The sequence below is a fragment of the Eleutherodactylus coqui genome, chromosome 9 (genome assembly GCF_035609145.1).
Source record: "Eleutherodactylus coqui strain aEleCoq1 chromosome 9, aEleCoq1.hap1, whole genome shotgun sequence".
In the NCBI taxonomy this organism is placed as follows: domain Eukaryota; kingdom Metazoa; phylum Chordata; class Amphibia; order Anura; family Eleutherodactylidae; genus Eleutherodactylus; species Eleutherodactylus coqui.
Genome location: NC_089845.1, coordinates 140,316,142 through 140,331,115, shown reverse-complemented (window position 1 = coordinate 140,331,115; position 14,974 = coordinate 140,316,142). Strand labels below are relative to the sequence as shown.

The following is a 14,974-nucleotide window of genomic DNA, read 5'->3' as shown; positions in this document are numbered from 1 at the left end:
TCCTCCCTCCATAGAGGGAACATGCAGGAATATGAAGCGTTACATTACATTCTAATCATCGCATAAACAGGAAATTGGGAAACAACAGTTGCTCCGAGGAACACGATATTACAAGGTTAGATAGCCGTGCCCTCGGACAGGAGAAAATGATTGCTGAACCTGGTTTCTAATAACTGCACTGCACAAATATCACTATGTAAGACTTGGCTAGACAATTACCCAAGTACGTACTATCCCCAGCATAAATAGGCAATGTAACCTAAGAAGAATTTGTTTCATAACATACATATCTATATACCATGTTTTTTTTCCCGAAAATAAGACCCTGTCTTATATAAAAGTTTTGCCCCAAAAGAGGCGCTAGGTCTTTTTTTCCCCAGGGGATGTCTTATTATACTTACCTAGCAGGCTCGGTTCAGATCCCTCTCGCTGTTCTCCAGAGCTCCGATGCACTGCACCATGGCATTGATTGGCCAATTCATAAATCACACCTCCACAACGCGATGGCTGTGATTGGTTCAGAGCCATTGGTTCATCGAGGCTGTATTGATTGGCTGAGCAGCGCTCGAGAAACAATCAGAGCCATCGCTTCCTGCAGGTGGGATTTATGAATCCCATAACCAGGAGTGATCTTCTGTGGGCGGCCGACGATTGCAAGAAATGCTTCGGACAGCAGAGGGAGGGACTTGGACAAAGCCTGCTAGATAATGAATTCATTTTTTTTTTAATGTAATGCAGGTAAGGCTTTATTTTTGGAGTAGGGTTTATATTTCAAGCCTCCTGAAAAATCAGGGTAGGGCTTATTTTCAGGGAAACAGGGTATCTGTAATATATGGAATATAAAAATGTTTTTGTCTCCCAAAGACGTAATGGACTATTTATGACGCCTAATTATCCCATCCATCTACTCAATAATGTTATCTCTTGAGGGAGGAGCGTCAATAAGTGGTTAAACCCCTTTTACATGGAACAATTATTGTTCAAAAAAATCTTTTAAAATGTGTGAAAACTAAAAGGTAATCATTGAATGCAAAGGCAGCCGCCGATCGGTAAATAGTTTACTTTTCATTCATCGTTAATTTTCTGCAGGCTTATAAACCATCGTTAGCGCGTTCACTAATCGGTTTAAATACCGGTCGTTCAGTGTTCTGAGTCACTTATACAGCGAATGTGAACGACTGAACGACTTCTCCTTTGAACGAGCCGACGCTGTATCTGTCTGTATCAACAGGCCGCCCGAGCCAACATGGACATCAGTCGCTCATCCAAACTACATTACATCCACCTAAAGACACTGAGTCCGCCAACAAACAAGGTGAACATAAAGATTAAATGTGGCCACTCTCTAGAAACTGAGAGCATACGAGTAGACCAGCTTAACCCTTTCATGACCAAGGGCAGTCCTAGTATTCCCACTTTCAAAAAAAACAAAAAAAAATCATAAGTTTAATTTTTCAGATGGCAAATCTCAATGAGGGCTTGTTTGGGGTTTTTTTTTTCGGGATAAGATGCATTTTTCAATGGCAAATACATATATGACCTAGGATGTGAAGGGGTTAAGCACTGAGCCAATTCAAAAGAATGGCTCATCTGTGTACTACAGAAGGGGACATGTTCTCCAGAGTGGGGGACACTGGAAAAAGGATGCCCCACCCACCAATAATTCAGAATTCTATATAAAATGGGTTTTCTATATTGGGGAAGCCCTTAACCCCCTAGTGACGGAGCTTTTCTGCTTTTTTCCATTTTCGTGTGTCCCCCCCCTTTAAAAAATCGTAACGCCTTTATTTATACAATCGACGTCGCTGTATGAGGGCTTGTTTTTTGCGGGACAAGTTTTTTTTTTTGAATGGTACTATTTAATGTACCATACAATGTACTTAAATTCTGAGTGGAGAAAAAAAAAAATGACATTCCACCATCTTTCGGTGCTTCCTGTTTCTACGGCGCACAAACTGCAACAAAAACGACATGATAACTTTATTCTATGGGTCAATGCGATTACTACGATACCAAACATATAGTTTTTTAAAGTTTTTTAAAGTTATCAATTTTTTAAAATTATTTTCTGTCTCTATTTTCTGCGCACAATAACTTTAATTTTTTTGGCGACATAGTTTGTGAGGGCTCATTTAGTGCGGTATGTCCTGACGTTTCCGTTGGTACCATTTTTGTATAAAAACAAATTTTTGATCGCTTTTTATTACATTTTTTCTTGGAGACAGGGTGACCAAAAAAGCACATTTCTGGTGTTCTTTATTTTTTTTTTCGGACGACGTTCACTGTGCCGGGCAAATAAGGCATTACTTTGCTAAATCTGACTTTTACGGACGCAGCAATACCAAATACATATGTTTGCTTTATTATTTAATTTCTTTTATTGCAAATATGGCAAAAGGGTTTTTTTTAACTTTACTTTTTTTTTCTTTTTTAATAATTAGTAAAACTTTGTGTTTTGTTTTTTTTTTACACTTTTTTTCAGTCCCCAGTGGGGACCATAACCAGCGATGCTTTGATCGCTCCTGCAGTATGACGTAATGCTATAGCATTACATCATACTGCTTTTTGACAGGCAGTCTATTAAGCCACCCCACAGGGATGGCTTGATAGGCAGTCTCCTAAGACAGCCCTGGGGCCTTTCAGAAGGCCTCCGGATGCCATGACACCTGCACGGCTCCCCCGATCTCACCGTGGGGGGGGCGTACGGGACCCCCGAACATTGCTCGGGGGATTTAAATGCCGCAGTCAGTATTGACAGTGGCATTTAAAGGGTTAATAGCTGCAATGGGCCGCGAGGCCGATTGCGGCTAATGCCTGCGGGTGTCAGCTGTAATAAACAGTTGACGCCCGCGCTGCATGGAAGGAGATAGCGGCGCTATCTCCCTCCATACATGTCCTGCAATGGCAAGACGTAAAAACACTATTGGGCCGTCACTAAGGGGTTAAAGTAAAAAGGTGCACAAAGATTGAGAAGTGGTTGTCCAGAGGTGAACAAGAACATACATTTTAATGTTTAGTGGCGTAAAACCTCTCTTATGTTCTTGGAATATTCACAAAAATCAACTAGAAAGGCAACAAGAACATTTTCTCTTCTACTGAAATCTTAAGACAAGAGGCCCGCTTACCTGGATACTGAAGATACACGCAATCCTTATTGCACAGCGGATTCCCTCCAAACACAGAGAGGCAACTTCCGTGTCATCGCAGTCCTGTAAGCCCACACTGAATGCCGCAAGAAAAGGCGTCCATGCCAACTGAAGACAAAACGAACATGTGTGACCTTACCGCCATAATCCTTCTATTTACTGCCTGAATCATGACATGAGAAGAGCATCCTCAGGTTCAGAGGTCACAAACCTCACCTTGAACATTGGCCTGACGTGCTCCAGATGAGTGGCACTGGTGAAGGGGGCCTGGACGTGACTGACCGCTTCCATCAAAGCCTTGGCGGTCTTTGCCATCTGCTCCATTTCTAAGTTATACAGTAACCTCCTCTGCTTCTCACTGGCAACACCTAAAAGAGTCATCAGAGCGCTCAACTCCGGCAGTCACCAGCCGGAACCACAACAGTAAAAACCCATTAACCCTTTCCAATCCAACTTGTATACTGGTTTTCCTAGGGGTCTTACTCTTTTTCTGCTGTTTCCCAACGGCGCTATCTGCTGGCTAAAGCCAGTACTGCATGAGGTGACAGGTTGGATAGACTCCACAGTAGAGAGGCTGGCAATATACAGTAAGAGAACCGCGACGGACGTCTTCCAGCATCGGAGCTGTACAGCCTTAAATCGTAATGTCTTCAGACGTCAGACAGTGGATTGGAAAGGGTTAATCCAACAAGTCACGTTAAAAGTGGAAAAAAAACATCCTGAAAATGGCATTTTTTTAATTGTACATTTTGAATTTGTGTCTCATGTAAAACCATGTGACGCAGAATTCGGTTGCCTTAAGTGCATTTTTAACCCCTTAGTGCCAACTAATTTTAGGCTTACGGGGAATCTGTCAACTACTTTGAGCCCTATAAGCTGAGCTTATTGGCTCAAAGTAGGTGACCTGCTAAGTCCGGGGGTCTAAGTTTTATACTTACCTTCCCCACCATTCACTGTTGCGCATGAAGTAGTCCTCCCATTCTAAGTTTAGATAGAGGACTTCCTAGTGCGCAGCTTAAAGTAGTGACACCTAGGAAATGGCGGGGAAGGTAAGTATAAGACTTCATCCCTGGACTCAGTGGGCCAGTTACTTTGAACCCATAAGTTTAGCTTAAAGGGCTGAAAATAGCTGACTGAGTCTCTTTAAGAGTCAGAAAACCATTTTCCCTTTTGCGTTCCAGCAGGTATAACGTTAACATTTTTCGTGTAGCTGTAGGACACCTGTTATTTTGTGGGACGAGTTCTAGTTTTTATAGGAACTGATTTTGGGTATATATAATGTTTTGAATAACTTTTAGGCCTCCTTCCCACGAACGGATTTACGCCGCGTAAATCCGCGGCAAAAATCCGCAGCGTTGCACCCTGCTATTAGGTTCTATTGAACCTAATAGCACAATGCTCACGATGCGTAATTCCACCGCGGAATTACGCACCGTGAAATCTCCCATTCTCACCCGCAGCATGTTCTATTTGCTGCGGGTGTACGCGCTGACGGCTTCCATTGCAGTCAATGGTAGCCGTCCGTTCACGCTATCTCCCGCTGCAACCAGCGGAAGATAGCGTGAAAAAACGCTTCCCCGCCTACCGCCGCACGTCATATGACGTGGCCGGCGCGTCATATGACGCGGCCGGCGCGTCACGTGACACGGCCGGCCGCGTCATGTGACGTGGTGGGCGTGTCACATGACGCGACGGCGGTGGGCGGGGAAGCGTCTTCACGCTATCTTTCGCTGGTAAGTATGGGGTCTCTGGGGGGCGCCGTGACGGGCTTCACCGCGGAATATTACGCGGCGGAGCCCGTCACGCTCGTGGGAAGGAGGCCTTATAATTTTTTTTCTTGCAGGGAGAAATGGAAAAATGCTATTCCACGGCTGGTCTATGCTATGCATTTTTAAGGCATTCACAGTGTGGTGCCGTTATGGTGTCACCTTTATTCTACGAGTCGTTACGACGACACCACCAAATTTATTGAGGTTTTATTATGTTTTACCACTTTTGCAAAATATAAAACTTTTTTTTTCCTTTTTACAAAAATACATTTTGTGTGAAACCATATACCAGAACCAGAACGTTCTTATTTTGCAGCCAGAGATCAGGCCTGCTTTAGTTGGTACAATTTTGAGCTAGGTCCCCAATTACAAAAAAAAAACCATATGCCTATTTTTCCATCAACGTGGCTGTCTGAGGGTTTGCTTTTTGCGGGACAAATTGCATTCTTGGCTGGTACTACTAAATGTAGCAAATAATGTACTGAAAAAAGCTTTTAAACATTTCTAAGTAGAGTGAAGTAAAAAAAAAATGCAGTTCTGCCATCTTCGCGGGGGGGGGGGGGGGTTGTTGTCTTGTTTTTTTTGCTGTACTACTTATAAAATATAAGATATTTTTGGAAAACAAAAATAACATTTTCTGCTGCCATAACTTTTTTATTTTTCCATCAATATAATTGTGTGAGGCTTGTTTTTTTTAACAGAATGTCCTGTAGTTTTCTATTGGTACCATTTTGGAGTTTATATGACTTTTTGATGACTTTTTATTCGATTTCTTTTGTTTAAATAGGGTGACCAAAAAAGTGGAATTTTGTCGTTGTGTATTTTATTTTCTGAGGATGTACACCGTGTGGGATAAAGAATGTCTCCGTTTGATAGATTGCACTTTTACACACATGGCAATAATGCATTTTTTATTGTAAATAAAAAAAAAAAAAAAGGAAAAAAAACCTTTTTTGATAAACTTTTAATTATCTTTACATTTTTTTTTAATAACTATCAAAACTTTTTTTTTTAACTCATTTTTACATTTTTTTTTAGTCCTCATAGGGAACTTGAACTTGTGATCATCTGATTGCTGACACAGTCTAGTGCAATACCATAGTATTGCATTATATCACGTCCTGACAAGCAGTCTATCAAGACGTCAACGCTGATCACAGCTGTTGTGGGCAGGTGTCGGCTGTCAAAGACAGCTGGCACCGGCTGTGTATGGAGCATGATCAACTCCCGATCCATACAAACTCCACACGCCCAGGATGTAGCAGTATGTCTAATGCTTAAAGGGGTTTAAACAGAAAAAAAAAATCACAAAAATGCTGATGTTTCATTGGATACACTATCGGTATATCCACATACAGCAGATCTGTTGGTCTGAAGATCTCTTCAGTACATCTAAGGGTCCTTTTACACTGGTTGATTCTAAGTCCATGTAACAATCTCCGATTGGCAAGCCTGTTGAACAATGCCAATTTATTTTTCTTTTACACGGGCCGAGAATCGCTGCTAAGGGGACAACCATCGTTCACACTTTCTACTCACTTGGCTTTGAGGATTTCGTAGTGATTGCAAGCTCCTTTGTCTCCTTCATGGATATTTTCTTTCCTGCGATCTCATTGTAGATGGCAGACAGATACTCTTCAGGGAGATCCTTGCTGTCATTAATACCTCGATTCATTTTGATATACTGTTCTTTAGTCATTTTATTCTTCACCTGTTACATAAAAGGAAGCACACTCCGCGTGACAAGAGCGCATTCATCCAAAGCTTATATGGTTCTAAGAAAAAAACGATTACTACTACAGCGGGTATAAAAAGTCTACACACCCCAGCTAAAATACCAGGTTTCTGGTATTCACCTTTCAGCAGGACAACGATCCAAGGCAAACAACAAAAGAACATTAAAGTTTTGGAATGGACCAGCCAAAACCTGGGGGCACTCTACACAAGAGATGCCCTCGCCATCTGACAGACGTGGAGCGCTTTTGCAAGGAAGAGTGGGCAAAGATTGCCAAGTCTAGATGTGCCATGCCGATAGGCACCGACCCAAACAGACTGAATGTGATCATAGAGTCAATGGGTACATCAACACAGTATTAGTTTTAGGGTGTGTGTATTTATGCAAACACATGATTTAATTTTTTTTTTCCACCCTTGAAGATGTTAGTTTGTTTTTCGATGGCCTCGTACAGATCATGGGGTCACACTGAAGGGGGAAAAGTCTAAAGTGATTCATCTTTTGCACATTTCTTTTTTAACATGACAAATACCTGGCATTTTACAGGGGTGTGTGGACTCTTTATATCCAATGTATAAGAGCAGTAGAGTGCATGAATGTTATATCCTTCATAGTTGTATACTCACCCAGGTTGTAAAAAAAACGAACATTTTCCATCCGTATGCACCTTCGTAAGCAGTGCTCAGGTCCATTTTTTTAGACTTGCACATGCCATCTGTTTTTCACATCCGCAAAAAACAAACAAACCTGAAAGTAGCCCGATTTTTTTTCAACATCTCTTAAGACAGCACTCGGATGGCATGAGAGCGCACCTTTTTTTTTTCTATCCCCATTGACTTGGGGAGTTTTGTCCATAAATTACATCGGCATAGTGCATGTCAAGGGTTTTCACGGAGTCCATGTGTGAATTAAACTCTGTGGGGTGTCCTGACACATTGACTAATATGGGGATGTCTGGAATCTGTGCTTTAATCGGACTCCACATGGGCGGAAAGAAAAAACTTTATAGTGTGTTGGAGGCCTTGAAGAGGTTGTGCCAAGATATAAAGTCACTTCCTATGCACTGGATAGGGGATAACTATGATTACTGGGGGTCTAACTGCTGGAAACCCCACTGATCCAATGACCAGAGGCCCCAAAAGCCCCATATGAATGGAGCAGACATCACACATGCATGCTGCCATTCCATTCATTTCAATGCGAACCCAAGAAATTTCCAAGTAGAAGTAGTCGACAATCTCCAGCTCTCCCAATGAAATTAAAAGAGTAGAGTCGCGTCGCACACCGGCGACCTCCACCCCGCTCATGTGGTGACCTTCGAGACACCTATTCTCACGATCATTATGGGTCCCAGCAGTTAGTCCTCCACTGATTATAAAGTTATTCCCTATCCAGTGATTTGGGGATACCTTCATTCCAATAAAGGGGTTTTGCTAATATCTAGAGTTCTAAAATCTTCATTCACACACAGTTATTAAAAGATAACCCCCCCCCACAACCCCCCCTGGTGACTTCTAGAATGTATAAGTCTGCATCATGTCATATCCGTTGTAGTGGTGCTGTAGGGGTTCACTATGTGTGACTCTAGCCTAAGGGTACGTTCACACATAGCGGGATTGGTACCAGGTTTTCTGCACATCAAAATCCCTGTCAAATTGCACACCTAAAAATCAGCACCCTTGATTGGAAAGGGTAAAATCTGCTGTGGATCCACGTCCAAATCCACATCATACGGTGCGGATTTTGGTGTAGATTTGCACCAGATTTCGCCAAGCGTGTCCGCACCCTTGGGCTTTGTTCACACAGGGCTTTTGATGTGGAATTTGGTATGAAATTCACCCTCTCATTTGAAAAGGTGGAATTTGCACCACGAGCCCGCTGCTAAAATCGACAGTGGATTTTAATTTTGCATCACAAGTTGATTTCCACATCCGATTTTTTTCCTCAATGTGTGGATGAGATAGTGAGAATCTCATCCCCATTGCTGCTACTGTGAAGATCACAGATGTCAGGACTGGAGATTCACACCAAATTAGTGTCAAAATTTGCACCATTGGTATGGATTTACTGCGGATCTACTACACACTTACACCCTTCAGCTGGACAGATGAAATCTGCTGCGCTTCCATGTCAAAACCCCCTTAAAAAAATGCACCAAATGGTATGGATTTTGGTGCAGATCCACACCGAATTTCATGATGTAGCAACGCATCCTAAAGAAATCACCTCCATCTCTAGATTTTCAGGGTGACACATGTTCAGGTGAGGTGAGCCCATATTTCTTTTTTGGCTTATTCACATGTTCAGGTGGCCATGCGTCTATAGGGGATTTATTTTGGCTATGACTGGAAGTTTTTAAGAAGTTTTAAAAGTTTGGAAAGGCCCTTTAATTATTTTACAGGGATCTGGAACGGTGATATACTCTCTTTTTCTTACCACTTAGTTTAGCTTGTTTTAGGGCTCCTGCCCACGGACGGATATTTGCTGTGGAGTCCACAGCAAATAGCGCCCAGAGCATGCTGTGGGAAATTGATTCTTCCTACGGAGAAAAGATCACAGCATGCTCCATCTTTTTTGCAGATTCCGCGTGGATGGCTTCCATTGAAGTCAATGGAAGCCGTCCAATCCGCGGCCCTTCTGCAATCACATTGCGGAAAGGTCGTGGGTTCCGTTTCATCGCCAGGGGATGATGCGGGAAAAGCAGGTAGTTTTTAAAAAACCTATTCTTTAGTGCGCATGTCCAACGGCTCGCCATGCGGACCATGCACAGTACAGAAGAAAAAGAAACTAAACAGGTACGCAAGGACGCCGCTGCTGGCACAGTCGGATTCCGCTGTGGGATTCTGCATGCAGAATCCGGCTCTGCAGGGTGCAGGGGGCCTTGGAATGCTGAAATCGTATTCATATGTGGCAAATTTGGATGATACACACAGGCATGTACCTGATAACTGAAAATTTAAAGGGATATTCCCAATATCAAAAGATAAGGCTTATTATCTCGCATTTGTAAAATAAGTAACAATTACAAATCTCTTCAAACAACAGAAACACATGGCTATTCTGCCATTAACCCTCCAATAATGCCATAACGTGTTGCTGTTTGTACTTTCTTTCCACCGCTTTTATTATTAATATCGCACACAAATTGTAGGAAATCTCAGTTCTCTTCAACGTACCTGCGGGCTATGAAGATCCGTTGTCAACATAATGATGGAGTACGCCAAAACGTAAGCGGTGTCTGCGCTAGCGAACAAGGTTTGTCTGCGGAGTAAACAAGGGATGAGGTTTAAAACCTAAAAACACAATGAGTGGAGAATAAAGGGGACACAAACAAGGGGCAGGAAAACGGAGCACACTATGGGCAACAGGGACTGTTTGCAGCCACCTACTTCCCTGTTTGATTGGTATTAACATATGGCGTAAGAATTATTAAAGGGGTTGTATCAAGACTACAGGTTATCCCCTAACCGACAGGGTAGGGGGTAACTTGCTGATTGGGGTGGGTTTCACTACAGAGATCCCCGCCAATCTTGAAAACTGGGATCCTGTGTCCCTCCTAATCCTCAATGTGAGCTTACTGTACCCCCACCTTCCCCCCACGTCTACGAGTTCTTATGTCTGGGTACGTAATGTAAAACAAGTCTCTGGAGCTGATGCTTAAACCCTTTCCAATCCAATTTGTATCCTGGTTTTCCTAGGGGGCTTACTCTTTTTCTGCTGTTATACAACAGCGCTATCTGCTGGCTAAAGCCAGTACTGCATGAGGTAACGTGTTGGCTAGGCTCCGACAGCAGAGAGGCTGGCAATATACAGTAAGAGAACCCCGACGGACGTCTTCCAAAATCTGATCTGTACAACCTTAAATCCTAATGTCTTTAGACGTCAGACAGTGGACTGGAAAGGGTTAAGGCAACTCAGTCAAGATGGTGCTCAATATACAAGAGCAAAAATTGTATAAAAAAATTAAAAACTAATCAGCAAAAGGACCGTATTTCAGTGTGTATTTACCATCAGATAAAAGAAAAAGGCAGGTAGAGTATAAAATAATCCCTATAGAAGAGATAAGCGACCAGACTATTACTTGGTATTGGCACAATAGTAAGCAGGACAATAGTGCAGCTTACCCCTGATTGCACTCTAGATATCGAGCAGCGAACTTCTCCATTAAGCGGTCAATCTTTTGGGCTTCACCAGGAAGACGGAATCCTTCCAGAAACATTCGGAGCGCCGACACAAAGTCCTTGCCCAAAAAGTCATGCTGGTCCACATAGGCGTACATGACTTCTTTATTAAATTTATCATTGTCTCCTAGGAATTCTCCAACCTGAGTCTGTAACAAAAAAATAGGGACTAGATGAAGGCCAAAGTGCAAGATCAGTAAACCATTCCGAAGGTGGACACAAGTTCCTACACAGAGAAATCTTTATCCCCATTTATAAGACATTTCTCACAAAACATGTGACAGTAGAAAGCACATTTAAAAATATACCATTCGGAAAATTGCAACTTAGTAGGTATGAGTCCATTCAGGACTCTCATCCATTGGCCGGGGCGGAAAGAGGTTACAAAGAGCGCCTCCTCCTGGAGGACCTTGCAGGTCCATGTACAACACAGAGCATTGACTTCAACAAGAACCGTGTGCATTTAGATTGTGTTCACGCTTTACGTCCCGGAGAGTCCCAACCCAGCTTACTCCTGAAATCCCAAAACGGTAAAAGGGTTGACCACGCTTTTCAATAATGGCCAAGATAAGTTACATCTAGGGGTTCTGTCTCAATCCTATTTTCAGGATTTCAGATGTAAGCTGGGATGGGACCCCTGGACATCAAGACTAAAAGCAAGGTGAAGGTAAACTAATGTTCAACTTACCCTGCGGTGGTGCTCCAAGGAAAGTTAACATTTGCTGATGGGTTCACTTCCATATTGCCATACCATCTTTATTCTATATTCTAACAATATCAAATTTCTATTGTTTTTTTTTCCCGTTTAAGCGCTTTTAAAGAATAAAAATGTGTTTTGCTGAAAAATATTTTCGTGTTGTCCCAATCCAGAACTTTATTTTTCTGTAAACTTAGCCATAAGAAACAGAGAAATAACGTGTCTATCCTGGGAACCTTTATCCCTTGGTGTACAGCTTTGTCCTAATGGGACATACTGTAACGCTCCCCCCCCCCTATTCAACATTGCCTAATATTGCATCCTCACTGGGTCAATGCAGGGAGCACCAAGACAGCTCTGGGAGGGAACTAGAATAGGTAGGTTTTTCTTTCCTTCTCTTAACCCTTTCCAATCCAATTTGTATCCTGGTTTTCCTAGGGGGGCTTACTCTTTTTCTGCCGTTATACAACAGCGCTATATGCTGGCTAAAGCCAGTACTGCATGAGGTGACACGATGGATAGGCTCCAACAGCAGAGAGGCGGGCAATATACAGTAAGAGAACCCCGATGGATGTCTTCCAACATCGGAGCTGTACAGCCTTAAATCATAATGTCTTCAGAGGTCAGACAGTAGATTGGAGAGGGTTAAAAGGTACTACTGAGAGCAAGTGTTATTATAGGCTTCGTACGTATGCTAGCCATGGATTCGCTTATACGAAATAACAGTTTAGTATAGCAACACACAACCAAGATGTCTTAAAAGTGACCCTCCAGTTTTGGGACCAAACGGGGAAAAGTATATTACTTGTTGTCATTCTCCTCTGCTGATGTCCCTCCGATCCGGAATCCTGTTTGCAGCCATTCAAGAAGGTGACTGCAATGTTCTATCTACCTAATGCACATTGTGCACTACTGATCATGTGAGCAGTGCTGGCCAATCAAAGAGCAGGAATACTACATAGGCAGTCTAACACTACCAATGCTCTATGGGGATTGGTTACCCTGAGGATTGCATCCGCCAGCTTGGACCAAAGAACCAGCAGACCGGATAGACATCAGCAGAGAAGACTAACAGCAGGTCATACAACTGCTCCTTCCAGTCCCAGGACAAGATTTTGCCTCAAAACCAGAGGGTTACTTTAACCCAATTGTCAAACTACGAATTGTCCTGATGAAAAGGCAATGCTTACTGAATCTAAACGCTCTTCTTGATGCAGGAACTGGGCTATATCTTCGGGGGTATTACCCAACATCCCTTGCTCTTGCAAATATTGGATTCCTCTTTTTGGTTTCTTATTGAATCTGTATAAAGAATAATAAAAAAAAAAAAAGACAAAAAAAAAAAAAAAAGTACATTCATACAATGAAATCAGTTTGTGCTGCAAATAACAAAATGTCAACTTCAAAGATTGAGCCGAATCACTTTGAGACTCGGACAAAAATTGTAAGTCAAAAGCTTGTGAACCTTAAATATCCTGGGGCCTCATTCAGAGAAGACAGAACGTTCTGATGAAGAGGACGCTTTCTAGTGGAGCTCCGGCGAGGCTGCTTGGAGCTGCACACGCTGGAGCACTCAGATAGATGACATTAAATCAAGTGCCTCATCCTCGCCATCAAAGCTATCAATCAGTTTGAGGCTTTTAGTCCACGTCTGTCGGCACCCGAGCAGCTTGTTGCTTAGATACAAACTACGGCGCTCCGTACTGGAGCTTTTGAAGTAAATGTGTGTAATTGCAAGTCGACACAAAGTATTTTCTATCCATATAACTTTTGTGAGATTGATTATCGCGGTGCAGCTCTATGAATGTTAACGGATATATGGTGGTACAGGAAATATGTATATGCACGCTTAACTTGGATGATATATACTGATGGGCGTAGAAAGGAAAAAAACACTCAAAAACAAATGTAAACAAGATAGACTGAATAGCTACTTTATTACAGACTGCTGTGTGGGAGTGTGTTGGATCTTCTTCGGCATTCAGAACTGCAATGATCTATTGTGGCGCCCATCCACAGGTATCTGAGGACCCGGGGTGGGCCCAGAAAACACTCCTCGCACCATGACTCCAGCAGCCTGAATGGCTGACACCTGGCATGATCCATCTTATGGTCGATTAAGAAGATACTATCTATTAGAAATATATTCTGTGTTTATTTTCTAAACCCGTCTATAAAGGGAATAAATATACTTCCTGATGAACCGTGTAACTTGCGGGGAAACGCGTCGAAGGTATATAGAGGGTATATATGAAGTTTGATACGAAATACAGAAGATATATACGAAGTGAGACACGAAGTGCAGAAACTATATCAATAGCACCCATGGGGTAAATCGTGGCAGTTATCTATGGCTGCCTGCAGACGGGCGGGTCGGATCCGGCGGCGAGGATTCTCGCTGCGGGACCTGACCCGAGGGACCAGCGCGTACTCACCCGCCAGCTTCGGCTGTTTGATGTGCTAGGCAGCCGGCGCATGCGCAGACCGGAACCGGCGGCGGGTGAGTGACGTTTCTGTGCGGGGGCTCGCAGAGCCCTGCACAGAAATAGAGCATGCCGCGATTTGTTTGCCGCGCGATATTTCAAACGGCCAAATCGCGGCCGTCTGCATAGGATTGCGTTTGTTAACGCAATCCTATGCAGGCTTCCAGCGGCGGAATGTCCGCGGGAAATCCCGCCGCGGAATTTCCGCTCATGTGCAGGCGGCCTATGAAGGATAAAATCCACTATCCACGTCCATGAAGAATTGATATCAGTGATGGGAGGTTACCCTATCGCTTAATAAGCAGTAATCAGTAGAACTTTCCCAGAAGTGGGATGTTGGAAATAATTGATCTTGCTCCACTAATATAAATCAGGGCGGCCTACGGATTAGAGTTTTTTCTCCTCATGCACAGAATGGGGGAATAACATCACCGCATAGTCCTGGAGGGCTGCAGATGTTTGTTTGGTGTGCCCTATGGGTTGTATTTTAATGAATTACAATAACATTTAGCTTTAATTATTTAATCTATACTGTAAAGGGACACCTGGCAGGAAGGGTTCAGCGATTCATGCTGCTTGTGCCAAATTCCCATCAGCATGGTGCAGCAGAAACCTGGATTTATATGACCAGGTGATGTTTTTCAACTGTTCAGTAATCCATTTTTGCGCTGTTTTCCCCACCGGAGTTTCGTCTTCCTGTTTCTCTTAGGCCGCCTTCACACAGACGAGGAAACCGCGTGAGATTTGTGCGTTGTGAAACACACAAATCTCGTAAAATATAAAGCCTGTTTCTTTTGATTGGGGTCATACACATGAGCGATGCTTTTCTACATAGCACTGCGATGCGGGAAACAAATCACAGCATGTTCTGTCTTGTGCGTGCTCTCACATTGCAGCGCCCATTCTTTTCGATGGGACTGGTGGCAGCAACGCACCATGTGCTGGGAGCAAGTGATGTGGTGC

General features: G+C 43.1%; 1 protein-coding gene across 3 annotated transcripts in view; it reads right to left on the bottom strand.

The window, feature by feature from the left end:
* Nucleotides 1-14,974, bottom strand: part of ARFGEF1 (ADP ribosylation factor guanine nucleotide exchange factor 1) — a 168,136-nt gene that overhangs the window by 44,314 nt on the left and 108,848 nt on the right. For all 3 annotated transcript variants that reach the window (XR_010786634.1, XM_066578563.1, XM_066578564.1), the window contains exons 15-20: nucleotides 12,719-12,830; nucleotides 10,775-10,980; nucleotides 9,827-9,911; nucleotides 6,455-6,626; nucleotides 3,363-3,514; nucleotides 3,126-3,254 (exon numbers count right to left, since the gene is read on the bottom strand). Coding sequence is in view for 2 of the 3 variants with exons in the window: in XM_066578563.1 (XP_066434660.1) it covers nucleotides 3,126-3,254; nucleotides 3,363-3,514; nucleotides 6,455-6,626; nucleotides 9,827-9,911; nucleotides 10,775-10,980; nucleotides 12,719-12,830 (856 nt within the window). In the remaining variant the exon portion in view is untranslated. The remainder of the gene's footprint in view (nucleotides 1-3,125; nucleotides 3,255-3,362; nucleotides 3,515-6,454; nucleotides 6,627-9,826; nucleotides 9,912-10,774; nucleotides 10,981-12,718; nucleotides 12,831-14,974) is intronic.